This window comes from Sinocyclocheilus rhinocerous, unplaced genomic scaffold, assembly GCF_001515625.1.
Source record: "Sinocyclocheilus rhinocerous isolate Xijiao unplaced genomic scaffold, SAMN03320098_v1.1 scaffold659, whole genome shotgun sequence".
NCBI classification, from domain to species: Eukaryota; Metazoa; Chordata; class Actinopteri; order Cypriniformes; family Cyprinidae; genus Sinocyclocheilus; species Sinocyclocheilus rhinocerous.
Window position 1 is genome coordinate 2249412 of NW_015652995.1, and position 19510 is coordinate 2268921.

Here is a 19510-nt window from a genome sequence, read left to right on the forward strand (position 1 = left end):
GGTGGAGCGGTCGGTTGCGATGCAGTTGTGTCCTAATACCGCCTGAAACGGGCCTCCCCTCCCAGGTCTGTAGGTACTCGACTGGCCAGCGATGCTTATACGGCCTGTGGAGAAGCTGCCTCCGCCTTACACGCTATGGCGTTACTGCAGGTTCTTCAGGCTAAGGCACTGAGGGACCTGCACGAGGGTAGTCACGACCCAGAAGTTCTCAAAGAACTCCGTACCGCTACGGACCTCACGCTACAAGCGACGAAGGTCACTGCGCGGTCTCTGGGCCATGCGATGTTCACTATGGTGGTCCAGGAGTGCCAAAACTGGCTGTGTCTGGTCGATATGAGGGACGCCGACAAAGTTCGATTCCTTAATGCCCCTGTGTCCCAGACCGGCCTCTTCGGCGATGCGGTCGAGAGCCTGGCTCAGCAGCTCTCGGCTGCACAGAAGCAGACTGAGGTGCACACCCTGCCCCGGCGGGCAGCTGCTGCCTCCACCCGTCCGCCGGCCGCAGCGCCCCGGCCTGCTCGTCGCCGAGGACGGCCCCCTGCATCTGCCCCCGCTCCCACGCCGCATCCGCAGCAGCCCCCAGCAAGCGGCGCCGTGGAGCTGGTCGTAGGCAGGCCGCCCCACCCGTCCGGGCCCCCGTCAAACTTGGTGGTGAGCAAAAGAGCAAGAGGCCCCGGGACGGGCGACCCAGAGAGGGAGGAAGCTGCTCTTGGGGGATGGTGAAGGCACCTCTCCCTCCCCCGGAGGAGGGCCGGGTGGAGAATCTGGAAAATCTCGACGAGAGAGCGGTTTTCTCTGTCCCTGGGTCCCGGGAGGGTACGGAGAGTTGCGGACGGACCAACACCGGACCACGCTCATCCTCCTCCTTCGCCAGCTGGCAGCAGCGGGCGGTTCGAGAGAGTCAACGAAGGCCCTACTCACGCACCCTCTGCCAACCTGTGGAACCAGGTAAGCGTTGCACCGCACACTCAGACCCCTCTTCGGTCCGCTCACAAGCCGCCCGAGTTGGGTCCCTGCGTTCCACCTCGCTGCCCCACTGCTAGCGCTACCCAGCCCTCGCTGGTTTCTGTGGACCATCAGCCTCGGCTATGCGATTTAGATCGCCCGCCGTCTCCCCAAGTTCAGTGGCATCCGCTTCACAACAAGTGAAGGAGGCCGATGTTCCTGTCTTGCGGGCGGAGATCGCAGTCCTACTGGCGAAGGATGCGATAGAGCCGGTCCCTCCAGCCGATATGAAGACGGGGTTTTACAGCCCCTACTTCATTGTACCCAAGAAAGGCGGTGGGTTACGACCAATCTTGGACCTGCGTGTCTTGAACCGGGCCCTTCACCGGTTACCGTTCAAGATGTTGACGCAGGAACGCATCTTCGGGTACATCCGTCCCCAAGATTGGTTTGCAGCGGTCGACCTGAAGGACGCGTACTCGGTAAGAGCAGGATGGCGGTCCCACTGAAACAGTTTCAGAGGCTCCTGGGGCATATCACGTCCGAAGGACGAGCATATCAGTATGAGGTCCTGCCCTCCGGGCTGTCCCTGTTGCCCCGTGTCTTCACGTAAGTTGCGGAGGTACCCCTTGTTCCCCTGAGAGAACAGGGCATTCGCATTCTCAACTACCTCGACGACTGGCTCATATTAGCTCAGTCTCAGGATCAGTTGTGCGAACACAGGGACTTGGTGCTCTCGCACCTCAGCCAGTTGGGCCTTCGGGTCAACTGGGAAAAGAGCAAACTCTCCCTGACGCGGAGGATCTCTTTTCTCGGTATGGAGTTGAACTTGGTCGAACAGACAGCACGCCTCACACAGGAACGTGCTCAGTCGGTGTTGAACTGGTGCCTTGATCCATCTCAAATGGCGCTTACGAGGCAAGCATGTACTAGTCCACACAGACAACACTGCGACCATTGCGTTCATCAACCGACAAGGTGGTCTGCGCTCCCGTCACATGTCGCAACTCGCCCGCCACCTCCTCCTCTGGAGTTTGCAGCAAGGGTTGGAGTGAAGGCCGTCTCCCTCCACCCTCAAAGTCTATGTTGCTGAAATCGCTGCTAACCACGACCCCGTAGAAGGGAAGTCGCTGGGAAAGCATGACCTGATCATCTGGATCCTTATGGCGGCGAGAAGGCTAAATCCTCCACGGCCCCCCTCTATACCCTCTTGGGACCTGACTCTAGTGCTCACAGCACTACAGCAGGGCCCATTTGAGCCTTTGCAGACAGTCGAGCTGAAGTTTCTTTCGATGAAGACTTTGCTCCTGCTGGCATTGGCCTCCATCAAGAGGGTAGGGGACCTGCACGCATTTTCGGTCAACGATTCATGCCTAGAGTTCGGGCCGGCTGACTAACCGACTAACCTGACTAACTCAGGTAACCCTGAGGCCCCTGCCCGGCTACACCGCTGAGCAGCCGGGTCACCGGCTCGGCTCCTCAGCGAAAACCTGAATATGCGCTGCATCTGCTGCCTACTTATACTCACGCTGTGGTCAGCAGCAGCTGGATGCAATAATCACATGCCAATGTGCATTGGCTCGTTTATTTTACACTCGAAGTAGATTGGTCTCTCTAAGCGAGATCCCAATTCGTCGGTCATCCAACGTGACGTCTCTGTTTCCTCCTTCAGGGAACGAGGGTTACCATACGTAACCGAGACTTTTTTTTTTATCATGCACAATGTCATCCTGATATTTATAAGTGAATTGTTATGTTTTGTTTTGCAGCCAAAGCCATGTCTGACTGCTAAAAAGTGTTGAGAAGCTTTCTTGGGAACCCAAAGATAATTTTTTTGTGTGTTTTTTGTACCAAATATTTATAATTCACATTCAATCATTCAGGTCTCTGATGTTCATAACTTTTTATATGCGAGATTGTTTTTATTCATTTTATCGGTGAGCACTCTGAAAGTTAAACATTCAGTTTAACAACTCTGACATAATTGACAAAGTTTTTTAATTTTGCATGACGTTTTTTTTATCACCATGTAATCGTGACTTAAGGTACTTATTCTTTTGCAGTGTTGTGTATTATGTATAAAAAAAATTACATTTTATTTAGATTGTGAAATGCATTGTGTTTCATTTCAGCAAAACTGTCGTCTTCATAGTATTGGATTAATCATTAAAAATTCATAATTTTCAAATGAAGACTGACAATAGAGCTCATGCTCTAAATAAAGTTTATATGCCACAAAGTTATTACATATAAAGTTATTTCCTGTCTTATTAAAACATAATAGAGGTTCCAGATATACCATTATTCAATTTGTATAGTCTTTTCATACCTGTTTGTACATGCAGTGCATGTTTCCCAGTATAACACTGACTTCCTTAAAAAAAAATCCTTTTGAAACAAAGAGGAAAAAAAATATATGGAAAGTTTTAAAGCTTTTTTGTTTTATAATCACAATCATAGAATTTTTACTCTTTATTAAAATTTTCACACACATAAGTGACATAGTCTGCACATTACTGTACCTCACTTTCTTGATAACTCTTCAATAGTTCAGTGAAAATTGTCATCTGCTCACCCTCATATTTATTTGAAATCATAAGGGCTGAATAGACTGAGACCGTATCTTCATTTCTTGTATGAACTATGCCTTTAATTTGTAGAGAAGAAACAGTTCTCAACAAGACCAGGCAAGTCCAAATAACCTGACAACAGACATACTTACATTTAAAATTCAAAACCACAATTTTCCAATTTTAACGGAAATAAAAAATGTGCTCTCACTCTCAGTACCTTACTGGAACATTTTAGGAGTTCAAGAAATGACAACAAAAGCAAAGCCATTTATGTGGATTTTACAAATGCCATTTTAAAAGTCTTTTCCTTGTCCTCCTTTGAGTCTGTGTGCTGTTCCTGTTTCTTGAGCTCTGTGTTGGATGAAGGTGTTTTCTCGTCCTTGTGTGGTTCTGATGGTTGTTCAGGGGCCTTTTCTGAACTCTCTGACTTCTCGGGCACAGCAGCGCTCGCACTCTCAGCAGGTGGATCGGGCTTGAAGAGGAAGCACAGCAGTTCACAACAAATCAACAACAGACTTGATCACGTCTAGGGATGCTCCGATTGATCGGCTACCGATCACTATCGGCCGATAATCACGTTGGGATGATTGATCGGCGGTGTCTAAAAGGCCGATCTCAAGCTGATGACGCTGCTGTGAGAGGTTTGGCACGACATGCAGCGTCTCCGTCTCAGTCTCTGTCTAGCGCGGGTGAAAAAATTATAATGCTGAAGGTGAGGTACTCTCCTTCATGTTTCTTCATTAAATAACTTATAAAGTAATATGAAAACTTTGTGTGAGACGTAATTTCACAAACAGCGTGTGTGAATCACCGCGGGCGCGCTCTCACGCCTGTTTCACACATGCTCCATCTGCAGTGCGTATGCGGTCCGTGTGCGTTACGTATGCGGTGCAGAAGCAGCACGGACTCATTGTGCTTTCACACAGGACGCATTTGCAGTCCGCTCCTGATCCGCGGCTGTTTAACACAAACACAACATTTATCCATTATTTTCATTAATTCAAATTTAGTCAGCCTATACTGAAAGTGCTTTTTCAGCATTGTGATCCTCTTATCACAGTACAGTTACACAATCTTTCATAGACATATTCACGTTTAAACCAAGCGGCAACCTCCCGCGCTTTCTAGTGATGTCAACAAGGAAGTGACTTAAACTGTAATTCATCAACTGGCCGCTAGAAGCTGGCTGCAAAAGGGAGTCAATCCCATAGACTCCCCATGTTAAAATGCCCAACTTTACAGCAGAAAAAAACATGTTTACAGCCTGGTTCAAAAAATTATTTTGGTCTATATAGCTAATTTTGCCCTTCATGACAACTGTGAGGGGGGTGAATTATTTTATAGCTCATCCGTTTAAATTATATTAAGCCTTAAAGTTCTGCATAATTAAGGGCGTGGCCACTTGAGTGACAGGTGGATTGCCGCTGCTGTCACCACCGTCGAGCTAGGTGGGCGTCGCTTCAGCAACCTGCTCCTGCCTCTTTGCCCATTTTCGATTATCTGGGAGTGACGCGCGGTGTAACAGCTGCCAAGATGGCGACGGCCGCCTCCGCCCACTTTTGAGCTTCAAAAATGCTCTTCGGAAATCTACGGGTGACGTCACGGACACTACGTCCATGTTTTTATACAGTCTATGGTTTAAACTCAATTAATATAAACAGCGGATTAAATGCATTTGGCTTCTAGATTTGTATATTAAATTGCTCAAGCAAGTGGAAACACATTTGAACACCGCATATAGCTTTCTTGTGTTAGGTTATCACAAATATTTTAAATTAAAACTTACCACTGACAGAAACAGTCGGCTCTCATGCCTTTCACATTTAAATCTTTATTACAAACAGTCCGGCGGGTCTTAAAGAACTTTGTTTTTCTACCTCCACAAGACAAGTGCATATGTTGCCTTGTTTATCTAAAAGTGCACTTTTATTTGTTTTAAACCTAGCCAAAAAGCTTGTGAAACACAGTAGACTTTAATTATATCTATTTTTTGTGAAATTACTAAATTTCCGTGTCAATCCATGTTAATTTATACCGCGAACAAAGCGCTGTCACTTTAATTCAGCGCGTGCAGCGCAGCAAAAATAGACTCGGTGCATAAACGATCGCTGCACTGCTGCAGACGCGACGCACCGCACCTGGAACGCACTGACGGACCGCAACCGTGTGCAGTGTGAACGCTCTAATCCGTAAAAATGGGTGCGTAAATCTCAAAATAAGCAAATGGCTTCAAATCACCACATCGCGTCTGTCTATAAGCGAGCTGCACTCTGCACAGTTGACACAGGAATTGTCACTTGCACAGTGGAGGCAGTGTCACATCTTCACTAAGGTTTATATATTGCATTTCTTTTTAATTCTTGCCAGTGTTTAACCATTCAGCGCTCGCGCGCTCTCCTGGAGACCGTGCGCTCATGCACACTCGCAGCGCACACACATAATGCCAGGTTCACATTACTCCGTTTGCACTGCAGTGCATACGTGGTGCTTATTTTTTCCGCACTCATGCTAACGGATTAAAGCGTGCACACTGCACACGGTTGTTGTCCGGCAGTGCGTTCAGGAGCGGTGCATCTGCTGCAGTGCCGACATCGTTCAGTAGCCCGTCACTGCAGAACACAAGATCCAGGGGGCGTGGTTGGATCTACATCTAGGGGGTGGAGATGGGTAGGTTTAGGTATATGTAAGGTGGGAGGAGTTGGATCTGGATCCAACCAAGCCTCCCGTTCTGCAGTGAGGACCATCTCACATCGTTTCCGCACCGAGTCTATTTTTGCTGCGCTGCAAGTGCTGAATTCAAGTAACAGCGCATTGTTTGCAGTAAATATGAACATGGATTGACACGAAAATGTAGTAATTACACCATAAATGCATATTGGCAGATACTGCTCTCTGTGATCGGCGATCGGTCTCAAAAATCCTGATCAGAGCACCTCTAATCACGTCACGTGTGCTCATACAGTATATCTCAGTCATAGGCAAAGCTTACCAGGAGTAATTCACAATACACTAGTCTTAACTGATCAACATTATGCCAACCCGCAGCTTGTAAGAGAGAGCTCTGACCTCACTAAACCCCAGGCCACAGTGTCTCCTGTTCCTCCCTGATAACTTCCCATCCAGACCCTGCTGATACTGGTGCTCGAGCTCAGCATTAATCTTCCGATCCTCTGCCCCTACAGACACACAAATACACACAATATACCCTCTTCATTACAGAGAGTTAAAGGCTATCAGTATTGCCCATATTCCCAATGTTGCTGATATAGCATTGATAGACATTCAAAATTTTCCCATAACATTAAAATGTCTCCCTCATGGCTGGTTTCAGACAGTGTATATCAGTAAGACACTGGATTAAGGTAGTTGTTTTATATTTTACAAGTGTAAAATGCATTGTAACCTGGTCCTATGTGCACAATAAATGACAGGACATTACCAGTGGTGGTTGCTATAAAGGTAAGAGCATGTACTCTGACCAGTGATCACTGTAGGGTAAAGGATATGTGGCGTACAGGATGTCATCTGATCTGAGTCACAGGGGGTTTGGAAGTGTCTCATCCAACACAATAGGAGATTGCAATCAGTTTTTGAACTGTCAAGCAAATCCAGCAACCCTTCACTTCCGCCCTAGAGACTCACCGCTACGGAAATGGGACGTTGACTTGTGATCCCCAATAACAAGGCGTCCAGTGCGCTCTTTCTGTCAGGACATGAAAACATTTGAAGCAAGAATGTGTGATGGTGGTTATATTCAAATTAGATAATTGTCTGAAAAAAAAGAAATTAGCAGAAAAAGGCTTAACAGATATAACCATGGAACTGAATTATCTGGTACAGTAGTTATTCTGCAAAATATTATTGCAGAAAACGCAATAAAGTAGAAACAGGCAGCTATTACACTAATGACATGCATATATCAATCCTTCGTCACACTAATGACATTTAAAAATAGTTAGAACACATTGCTAACAATCTGCTAACATTGCTGGTTCACCAAATGTCAGATCAGATGTAACGTTAGTAAAAAAAAATGTGATGATGGAAACCACATACGTTATCTGGAGATGCGGGTCGTTTTGTGCCTTTACACGTTTCGTCTGAAGAACTCATTTTCAAGATTTTGAACAACAGTGGTCAAATAAACATTGCTTGTGCCTGTCTGCTCCAACGTCTGCTTAGCAGCTAGCAGCTAGCTATTGCAATCAGTTTTTGAACTGTCAAGCAAATCCAGCAACCCTTCACTTCCGCCCTAGAGACTCACCGCTACGGAAATGGGACGTTGACTTGTGATCCCCAATAACAAGGCGTCCAGTGCGCTCTTTCTGTCAGGACATGAAAACATTTGAAGCAAGAATGTGTGATGGTGGTTATATTCAAATTAGATAATTGTCTGAAAAAAAAGAAATTAGTTAATAACAGAAAGCAATGTACCTTTCCTGCTCCCATCAGCCTCAAAAACTTCTGCTTTCTTTCATCTGTCCCTAAATTTGCCGATCCCCATTGTGTGACTCCAGTCTGCATTAACAGGTCAAAACAGATTCAGTTGAGTCATTAGTGTTACAGGAAAGCATATATTTCTAATCATATATATATATGACCCGCGCGGTGCATCATGGGAGTTGTAGTTAGAACGAGGCGAATTTCCTTTTAACCTTTTTTTTTTAACGGAAAAACAAAATATTTTTAATTAATCTTATTATTTTTCTAGCAAAATATTAAATACATAAATACAAATTTTTAAGGCAGAAACCACTTTTGTATGTTCTACAGCAGTATTTGGGACTCCAATTCACTTGTTAACAAAGCTTTAAAAACAGTTGTGCGAGTTCTTTAATCCTTTCCTTTGATATGTGATTTTTTTTTTTTTTTTGACTAGTTATATACCCCTTTTGGGGTTATTTGTATGTAGGCTATCGTACTATTTCTTTTTCTCTATTTTTTATTTATTTAGGCTATTTATTTATTTATTTGCTTGTGTTTATTGTGTTCTGAGACTGAACATTTTTTAAGAAAAGTTTATATTCATGCATACGTGTAATTATTGATCAACACATTCTTAGAAACATTTTAGCCTAATTGTTGTAAAGGACGTTACTTTTTTAATTCACAACATATCAAAAACGGTTTCCTTCAGGGGGAATATATTTATAAACTATAATATACAACAGACTAAATTCTATGAATTACCAAATAAAATATAGAGAATATAATATAAATGATAGGCTAATATAAATTATTGTCAGTCTTTGTACTGACTGATGTGAACTTAGATTCGTCATGCATTGCCGTTTAATCAATTAAAACAAGGTTTTTATATGTAAATGTGGGGCAGAGCTTGGCACGGAACACGGACATCGCTCTGTTTTTTTCCTGGCTCAGTGCGTTTAAACACATGAGGTCGTGGGTAGCCTATAGTCTCTCAGAGATCCGGACTGCCTGCATATCGACTCATATCCATCTGTGAAACAGATTCACTCATCTTCCTCCAGAGTCCAGACCAGCATCGACGATATCAAGCCATGGCTGTTACCGGCTGCTCTCACTGCATCAAATATATGCTCTTCTTCTTAAACTTCATTTTCTGGGTGAGTTTGTTTGTTTACCAATATTATTTTAATTATTGTTTCTTGTACTACTACTACTTGTTTCTTTTACTGCCATTGAAGATTTCTGAAGCAATGCTTTATGTTTTATAATGAAAAAGAAAAGTTATTTTATGGTATTATATATTATGCTGAAATGTCTTATTTAAATGTGTCTTTGTACTGATAATTCTTATTTAAATTAAACTACTATATTATTATTACACTATATATACTATAAAGGAACAAAATTGTAAATTTTCCTGAGTTAAATGAATCCCAAAGACCTGATTTAAGTCACAGAAGTCTTTAGAGCCGAAAACAATAAGTGTCATTCTGAAAGTTCTTCTTGTGGGTCTATTGACTCTAAACAATCGTCCCATCTGAAGTGATTAGATGTGCTTTTCCCCAGATTTTTCTCACCATTCTTTTCAAATATTTTTTTTTTTCCACACTGTTTAATGTTGTTAAGGTGGAGTTCAAGGAAATTTTGTACACAGTCTATATATGAACTGGAATAAATGCATGTCATATCATAGATAATTGGAGGTTTCTGTGCAAAATATTTTGTGAAGCATGCAATAAGTTTATTTTGCGTCTCACAGTCAGCTAAATGGTGTAGTCAGAGTTTTTCTTCTGAATGTATTCCTAGACAAGAAGAAAATGTGTATCTCAGGCTCCAGAGAGCCTCCTGTAGAGTGAGGGTTTGCTGTGGCTTTGCTGTATTTTTACACTCATATAATTATGTCCATGTGCTGTAGGGACACCATAACATAAATACACCATAAAAGAACAGAGAGAGAGAGAGAGAGAGAGAGAGAGAGAATCACGTGCAGACAAGTTGTTTGTAGTACATTTAGTAAAAATATATATCTGATATATATTCATTTTTAAGACTTTTTTTATAGCTCAAACAGTCATTCCTCTGCAATGAATGTATTAAATGTTTTATAGTCTGCAGAGCTTATTTTGACAAAAACATCACATGATATTCAAACAATGACATCACAGAGTAAAACTAACCATGAGTTTTGAGGAATGCCTAATTAGCATTTAGCAGCAAGACAAACATTATGGAATAACATTCATTACTGAAAATAAATAATGTTTACACCAATTTGGATTCCTAAAAATAAAAGTCATGTAATTTTTCAGACTCATTTTAATAAAAGCCTTCAATTTTAAATTTGTGTTTTCATTCAAGACCTTTAACTTGCACGAGAATGATGTTATATCAAATCCACAGCACCAATCCCAAACCCTCTTGAGATACGAATTGTTTCCTGTCATTGTACTTTACAGCAACACAAAAATATATCGGCCTGACTTCCATAATTCTGTGACTGAAGCTGCCGCTTCCTGCTCCGCGAATTACAAAAAATAAAAAATAAACAAACAAAAGGTATCACAGAGGCCTGACTCTCAGAGCTGAAGAGGACCCCCCACCCTTTTTTGTGCATGAATAACACTAAACCTGTCAAAAGTTTCTTCCCCAAATGCAGGAAGAAATGACCTCTGGAATGACCTCAGGAAATAGAATTGAAACAAACATTTCTGGGCGATGACAAAGGATTTTAAAGGGGTCATATGATGCGATTTCAATTTTTCCTTTCTCTTTGGAGTTTTACAAGCTCTTGGTGCATAAAGAAGATCTGTAAAGTTGTAAAGACTAAAGTCTCAAATCCAAAGAGATATTCTTTAAAGGGGTCATATGACGTTGCTAAAAAGAACATTATTTTGTGTATTTGATGTAATGAAATGTGTTTATGCGGTTTTCGCTCCGGCCGGGACACGGCATCACAATATGGTAAGGTGTGTAACGTTTCCGTCACACGCTTGAGGTATTCGACCAATCACAACGCACTAGATAGCTGGCCAATCAGAGCACACCTCGCTTTTCAGAACGATGAGCTTTGTAAAAATCGACGCGTTTCAGAAAGGCGGGGCATAGAGGAGAAACAATAATGTACAGTATGTGGAAAATAATGTTTTTTGAACCTTAAACCGCATAAACACATTTCATTACACCAAATACACCAAATACTGTTCTTTTTAGCAACATCATATGACCCCTTTAAATTCCAGCTGTTGTATTCAGTTAAAAGTATTTAAATGGTGAATCTTTGCTGAAATGCGTGAGTAAATATTGTTTTTTTTTCTTTTCATCTTCTCTTATTTTTAGCTGGCTGGCGGTGTGATTTTGGGTGTAGCTCTATGGCTTCGTCATGACAGTCAAACCAGCAACCTCCTAATGCTCCAGTTTGAGGGGAATCAAGCACCAGGAACCTTTCATATCAGTAAGTGATTGCCGCTCATAAACTAAAGGTGGCTAAAAGCTAAACCATTGATCACAAAGTTGGTTTCTTGCAAATTCTAATATGTTAAGTGTAAAGATTAATATTAAGTTCAATTATAAAAACAATCATCAGTTTTTACAGTGGAACCAACAGCTGCTTTATCCTTCAGAATCAGAATCAGAATGAGCTTTATTGCCAGGTATGTTTACACATACGAGGAATTTGTTTTCGTGACAGAAGCTTCCACAGTGTAACAGAATGACAGTGACAGAACAAAAAAACACAGATAATAAAAATAAAAAAATAAACTGAAAATATGTTCAGATCTGAAATCTGAACCCTTCAAATAGGTTCAGATTTAAAATGTTAACTACTTTCTAGTTCCAATTATCCAACCTGATTATTTAAACCAACCACCCAAACCCTACAATCATAACCCTCTGAAAATTATCGTACCCATTCATTTCTGACCTAAATGCTCACTTATGCCCGATGTTGTTAATTATATCCTCTTACAGTATAATTTAGATACTGAACATTAATTTGGACTGTGTATTGTAATATTTCAGATTTAGGAAGTTATTCATCATCAAGTTGGGTCTTATTTAACACTTTGCTCATGTATGTTTTATTATATGTAATCCTGTATAATGTTGTTTCAATTAATGAGCAGAATATTTTAAATTGTTAATGTAAAATATTTGAATGATAATTTTATTAATTATTTTTAAATTATTATTATAAATTGTTATTTATTTCTACTTCTGCTTACAACAAAAATGACAAAAAAACTACAAAAGAGACATACAATAACCAAAGGACATACAGCATACATAAACAATTCATAAATTAAGTAAACATAACAGTACTTGAACAGGTAATGCAGTGACTTACATAAGACCTTTATGCTGATTGTAATGAATAGTGACATTTAAACATAAATAATAACAATGAATTATTATTATTTAATATTCACGTTTAATTGAATTAATTCACACATTTAGTTATATTTATTATCATTAATAATAATAATATAATAATAATAATTAATCGTAGTAGTAGTGGTGGTGGTGATTTTCATTTTGAACTTTCTTTCTTTCTTTCTTTCTTTCTAACTAATACAGTAAACAACAAACAAAATGAATGGGAAAAACATTGTCCTCAACCAGATGTTTTTGCTGTTATAATAGTTTGTTAATATGCATGATCAAGAAGCCTTTGTACTGTGAACTTTGAGAAACAATTACTCTTAAAATAGAGTAGCATGTCTCCTCAAAAGATGGAAATAGGAAACTGGGTCTAAGCTGAACTCTGAGAGGGCCGCTAAATCCCTGTGTGTGTGTGTGTGTGTGTGTGTGTGTACCTGGTATTACCTACGTTATTGGGGACCAAATGACCCCACAATACCAGTAAATTTTGACCTTGTGGGGACATTTATTTGGTCCTCATGAGGAAAACACCTTATAAATCATGATACAGAATGAGGTTTTTTGAAAATCTAAAAATGCGTAAAGTTTTGTGTAAGGGATAGGATTAGCAGTAGGGTTAGGGTAAGGGGATCGAAAATACAGTTTTGTACAAATCATTGTGTCTATGGAATGTCTCCATAAAACATGGAAACCCAACGTGGGTGTGTGATTTAAAGAACTATGATGGCAGCAGCACAATATCATTGCATAAGAGCTTTGATCCTGTTTGCCATGTAGTCAAATGTAGTCATGTAGTCGTTCTTGTATTTTCTTTAATAACACTGCATTCTGCTGCTTTCACATGAAGTCAGTGATTCTACAGACACTCCCACAGGGTGTTTTAAAAGATCCAGGGAAAGACTAAAAGTTACCACAGGGCGTGTTCATACTCCACCCGTGTGTGCACACACACACACACACACACACACTCATGTTTACACACTTAACCACAGCAGATGAACGCAAAGAGTTCAGTGGCACAAGGTCAGCATGTTGTGGGCACTAGTGTAGAGTTAGCGCCCATTAATTTTTGTAGAAAGCATTGGGTTGTCTCTCTCCACTCAGTATAAGTACATGGAGGAACCAGAGCTCCGCCTGTTTCTTTTTATAGCAGCAACAACCTTTCCTGATTAAAGAAGTTAGGGTTGTTGATCTGGCCCACCCAGGGAAAGAAGAGAGAGATGAAGCATCCCCCTCCCACTGCTACTGAACATCCGTGTAATTGAAAAAGCCCTGCTCATGTGCCCGTTACACCACAAATTAGAATGAGCAGTGCTTGGGCTTGCTCAAGTGCTGGTTAGACAACCCTAAAAATATGTTCAAGCCCGGCCGCTCCAGCAAATCATTATAGCTTAGAGAGGAATCTGGCTGGAGAATACTTACAGATTCCTAAATATAAGTTTTAAACAGAGAGTGGAGCTTGTGCAGCAGGGATAGCTGTGCATTTTGTCCAATGAGACATATATCTGAAAGAGAATACATCATCATAGGATATGAGGATATATGATATAAGTATATACATCATATACTCAACTTTTTTTGTCTTATGTAACCCCATAGTTGCATTATTAAGTCAAGTACACCATCATCTAAAACAACCCATGCTAAAAAGAAGTGTGCTTAATTGCATTGAATGCGCACTTACATTTAAAGTTAATATATTTTAAATGGAGTAAACTGCAACTTCATTACAAATGTGTAATTACAAAAATATTTAAATGTATGACATTCAAGTTTCACAATAGAAATGACACTGACATATATTTTAGTTTACCATAAATGCTTGTCAGTACTTAAGTATGAAATTACATATAATAATGTACTTAAAGGGATAGTTCACCCAAAATTGAGGTATTTTGAAAAATGTTGGTATCCAAACAGTTGGCGGTAACCACTGACTTCCATAGTATGGACAAAAAATACTGTTGAAGTCAATGGCTACCGTCAACCAACATTCTTCAAAATATCTTCTGTGTTCATCAGAAGAAATAAAATAGGTTTGGAACAAGTGGAGGGTGAGTAAATGATGACAGAATTTTCATGTTTGGGTGAACTATCCCTTTAAGTCCTATATATACATTTAAACTATAATAAATATTCATTAAATTGCAGTTAACATACAGTTAAGTGTCTGAAAACATTATAGTGCATTGCTATATGGTTGTTAGGGTGTTCAGAGTGGTTGCTAAGTTGCTGCTATGGTGTTGTGGGTGAATGAAGTTCAAAACAGCCAATTCTGATGGAGCACAGAGAGAAATTTGGCTCTGTGTAGAGGGTTCCTGTTTAGACTAGATCTTCCCATGCCTGTTTATAGATTGTATGGTGAAGTGCTCTTTTACCTAAAGCAAGCCCATTACTCTGATAGATGCTTTTGGTTTATTACATAAGCGGAGAGAGAAACTAGAGACTTAAGCAAGGTCAGCATGTTGTGGGCACTAGTGTAGAGTTAGCGCCCATTAATTTTTGTAGAAAGCATTGGGTTGTCTCTCTCCACTCAGTATAAGTACATGGAGGAACCAGAGCTCCACCTGTTTCTTTTTATAGCAGCAACAACCTTTTCTGATTAAAGAAGTTGGGGTTGTTGGTCTGGCCCACCCAGAGAAAGAAGAGAGAGATTAAGCGTTCCCCTCCCACTGCTACTGAACATCTGTGTTTAATTGAAAAAGCCCTGCTCATGCCCGTTACACCACAAATTAGAATGAGCAGTGCTTGGGCTTGCTCAAGTGCTGGTTAGACAACCCTAAAAATATGTTCAAGCCCGGCCACTGCAGCAAATCATTATAGCTTAGAGAGGAATCTGGCTGGAGAATACTTACAGATTCCTAAATATAAGTTTTAAACAGAGAGTGGAGCTTGTGCAGCAGGGATAGCTGTGCATTTTGTCCAATGAGACATATATCTGAAAGAGAATACATCATCATAGGATATGAGGATATATGATATAAGTATATACATCATATACTCAACTTTTTTTGTCTTATGTAACCCCATAGTTGCATTATTAAGTCAAGTACACCATCATCTAAAACAACCCATGCTAAAAAGAAGTGTGCTTAATTGCATTGAATGCGCACTTACATTTAAAGTTAATATATTTTAAATGGAGTAAACTGCAACTTCATTACAAATGTGTAATTACAAAAATATTTAAATGTATGACATTCAAGTTTCACAATAGAAATGACACTGACATATATTTTAGTTTACCATAAATGCTTGTCAGTACTTAAGTATGAAATTACATATAATAATGTACTTAAAGGGATAGTTCACCCAAAATTGAGGTATTTTGAAAAATGTTGGTATCCAAACAGTTGGCGGTAACCACTGACTTCCATAGTATGGAAAAAAAATACTGTTGAAGTCAATGGCTACCGTCAACCAACATTCTTCAAAATATCTTCTGTGTTCATCAGAAGAAATAAAATAGGTTTGGAACAAGTGGAGGGTGAGTAAATGATGACAGAATTTTCATGTTTGGGTGAACTATCCCTTTAAGTCCTATATATACATTTAAACTATAATAAATATTCATTAAATTGCAGTTAACATACAGTTAAGTGTCTGAAAACATTATAGTGCATTGCTATATGGTTGTTAGGGTGTTCAGAGTGGTTGCTAAGTTGCTGCTATGGTGTTGTGGGTGAATGAAGTTCAAAACAGCCAATTCTGATGGAGCACAGAGAGAAATTTGGCTCTGTGTAGAGGGTTCCTGTTTAGACTAGATCTTCCCATGCCTGTTTATAGATTGTATGGTGAAGTGCTCTTTTACCTAAAGCCTGAGATACTCTCTCTCTCTCTCTCTCTCTCTCTCCCTCTCTGTCTGACTTTTGCAGCATTTAAAGCTACTGCTATGTTAAATCAAACAGGAAAATCCACATTATATTTTTTTCCATTTGAATTGTTTGTCTGAATTCCACTGCCAACAACAATGAGCAAAGAGAGGAATAGACATAACCAGCTCAGCTTTGAGTTGCAAGAAAATGTAGCAGTTACTTGTAATTTATTCAGTGCATTATTTTATTTATCATTAATTTATTGATCTACCATTAGGATTGATTGATAACTATATACTGCACATACAGTAGTTTCAGATACACTCAAATATATACTGAGAGGGTTCAAATGTTGGTAATGTTTAACACAGCTGCACACATGCCATCTAGTGGCAACAGACTGCATTAACTGCAGTTACTTATGTAATTTTTACAAATCTCAACAGCTGTTCATAAAAAAATGAGGAATGAGTGCTATAGAATCTGCATGAACATGTGCAATTAATATGAATCTCTGATTGTGATGTTAAGATGATACATACGTTGTTTCTGTTGCTCTTTTAGGTGTGTATGTTCTCATAGCAATTGGGGCTGTAATGATGTTTGTGGGGTTCCTTGGTTGTTATGGAGCTATTCAGGAATCTCAGTGTCTTTTAGGAACGGTGGGTTTTTACTCAACTCATACTTTTCACGCTGCATGCCTTTAAGAGGTTTACAATTCATCTTCTTTCACTTTACTTGTGGTTCCAAATTATAGGTGTAGTTTTACTTTAGCCTGTAGCATTTGATTATGATAATGATGATGATGCAGTTATTGACTATAATGCCATGTATTATTTACAAACTGGCATGTATTATTTTCTCAGAAGTTAAAATTCATCTATAAAGATTAATAACCATTGATTAATGCATTAATTGTTCAATCATTTAATCAGATTATCTTACTAGAGGACAATACCCTTGTGAAAAAGAAGTACACTTTAGCATATTTTTAAGTATTTATTACAGAAATAATTTACTTTAAAAGAATATACTTAACTGTGAATTAAATGTAATGTTTTTAGGCACTTAACTGTGTGTTAATTGCAACTAAATGAAAATGTATTATTGTTTGCAATGCAATTAGCTGAACTTTAGAGTGTTATTTTTGACCCACTTAAGTAGGACTTAAATACATCATTATATTAAATTTTTATAAGCACTTCTAATGTCTTTAAAATATGGTTAAAGTGTACCGCTGAATGTACGGACAAGCATTTATGGTAAACACTATATACTTTACTAATATACTTTAATAGAATTCCTATTGAAACGTGTATGTCAAATATATAATTTTATTTGTAATTACATATTGTTTTATAATGACACATAATGATGAAGTTTCTAAACTTTTTACATACAAAGTACATTAACTTTAAAAGTGTACTCTCCTTAAACACACCTAAGTGGCACATTCCAAACAATTAAGCACACTTTTTTTCACAGGGGTAGTCATGATGTCAATGTTTATGCAAACCCAGAAAGCTAATTCACTAAAGCTAATTTCTATCTGGAATCTCCTGAACCAATCTTAGTATTCCAGGATTGTTTTCTTCATCACACAGTTTATGTCTTTTCTTATGTCTCAGTTCTTCACATGTTTAGTGATCCTCTTCGCCTGTGAGGTGGCAGCAGGAATATGGGGCTTTATTAACAGGGACACGGTAAGGCTAAACATACTGAATACACTCAGAAAATCTATATTTTAAGACTTCATTTTAAGACTGCTACTCTCTCGCTTTCTATCTGTCCAGATCTCCACTGAGCTCATTAACTTCTATGATGCTGCATACATTAAAGCTGTGGATCCTGTGGATACAACGTCCAGACAGGCAGCTTCCAAAGTTCTGGAGGTCTTCCATGACACAGTGAGTTGCCAAAATCAATTCTTTCATCAAAATTCTCTGTTTTGGACAGTTAATAATCCCTATCACTTTTTTTGTTGTTGCACTGTCTCGATATCTAGCTGGAGTGCTGTGGTAAAGGGGATGATAATCAACTTTTCACAGCTGTTCAGTCCTCTCTGTGTCCCAAAAATACCCTCCCAGTTGACCCACTCATCTCTCAGGTATCTTCTGTATGTTTATGATAGAGATCGTGTTTCAATTCAGCCTGATCTGGAGGCAAGAATGTAAACACATAACCAATATTTTGTTACATTGTTATTTATTTTTTCACTTGTTTAATAGTTTTCACAACAAACAGATTTACGCTGATTCTAAGCAATTTAAACCTAAATGCATTTTGAAAATATGTTTATTTAAATGAAATCAAATAGATGCAAATACTATTTTTTAGTTGGAATTGTGCTCAATTATAACCAAACAAACAAACAACAAAAAACGTGATATATTTGATACCTGACAGTGTGTTTGATTGTGGATAAACTAATTTATTGATGTTGTGCACTTTAGAGTTGCCACACGAAGCTAAGGGATCTGTTCACTGAGAAACTCCATGTCATTGGATTGGCTGCCCTAGTGATTGCTGTCATTATGGTGAGAATGAACACGCACATGCACAATTACAGACTTGTGCTAGAATCACAAAAATGTATCTTAAAAATGGCAGTGTGTGTAATTTCTCTCTGCTGTGTGTCTAGGTTTTTGAGATGATCTTCACCATGGTCCTCTGCTGTGCAATCCGCAATGCTCCTGCATATTGAGTTGCTGGATGATGACCAGCCTGATCAGCAATGTTTGATTTTTGCTAGTGATGGGATGGAGGCCATTTCACTTCTGCATTTTCTCTCTTTTCAAGTTCAAGTGTCCACACACTGAACATTGATCCCTGTGTTTGTAGAGAGGACTTCCAGTGGCATCAGAATGCAACACCAAGGGCTATTATAAATAAACCAGTAACCAATATCAGGGAGGAGGAGTAATGTGATTGACAGTAATATGGATAACATTGCTTTTATGTTGTATTGTTTTACTTTTATTTAATCATTTTATTAGATTTGCTCTTACATTGCTCTTATGGTCTGTTGTTCAACTTTTAGTTGCTTTTAGCATGTGTGCGTGTGCTTGTTTGCGAAATAAATCATTGTGATGTTTATAGAGAGATACATGTTATGAATCCGTTATGCAACGTTAATTTGTGTCTTCTGAGAAAGCATATCATACATTAGACTTTCCCAACCCATAATAATGATGTCATGATAATCGAATGATAACCCACATGAAACAAATCAGACTTTCAATGAGCCTGTGGTATTTTTATTTTGTGGACATTCAGTTTATTTCTAATAAAACTTCTAATTAAACAAATCTGCCAAATTATTGTTGTGAATGTTTTGTTATTAATGTATTGAATCTTACCTTATTT

General features: G+C 39.4%; 3 protein-coding genes across 3 annotated transcripts in view; 2 read left to right on the forward strand and 1 right to left on the reverse strand.

Annotated features, from left to right (window-relative positions):
• LOC107715242 (pleckstrin homology domain-containing family A member 7-like) overlaps window positions 1–2982 on the forward strand; it is a 100666-nt gene extending 97684 nt beyond the window's left edge. Inside the window, exon 28 of the mRNA XM_016521322.1 lies at window positions 2715–2982. Within this exon, the coding sequence (XP_016376808.1) occupies window positions 2715–2737 (23 nt within the window). The 3' untranslated portion in view covers window positions 2738–2982. The remainder of the gene's footprint in view (window positions 1–2714) is intronic.
• Window positions 2983–3404: 422 nt separating this feature from the next.
• LOC107715205 (small acidic protein-like) lies at window positions 3405–8032 on the reverse strand. The gene is made up of 4 exons (XM_016521264.1): window positions 7953–8032; window positions 7783–7843; window positions 6585–6694; window positions 3405–3990 (listed from the first exon to the last, which is right to left on the reverse strand). The coding sequence occupies exons 1-4, from the start codon at window positions 7965–7967 to the stop codon at window positions 3787–3789; spliced, it is 390 nt and encodes a 129-aa protein (XP_016376750.1). The 5' UTR covers window positions 7968–8032; the 3' UTR covers window positions 3405–3786.
• Window positions 8033–8854: 822 nt separating this feature from the next.
• cd81b (CD81 molecule b) lies at window positions 8855–19364 on the forward strand. The gene is made up of 8 exons (XM_016521265.1): window positions 8855–9106; window positions 11286–11400; window positions 16709–16806; window positions 17773–17847; window positions 17938–18051; window positions 18150–18251; window positions 18598–18681; window positions 18786–19364. Exons 1-8 carry the CDS (start codon window positions 9041–9043, stop codon window positions 18846–18848), a joined length of 717 nt encoding a protein of 238 aa, XP_016376751.1. The 5' UTR covers window positions 8855–9040; the 3' UTR covers window positions 18849–19364.
• The last annotated feature ends 146 nt before the right edge of the window (window positions 19365–19510 follow it).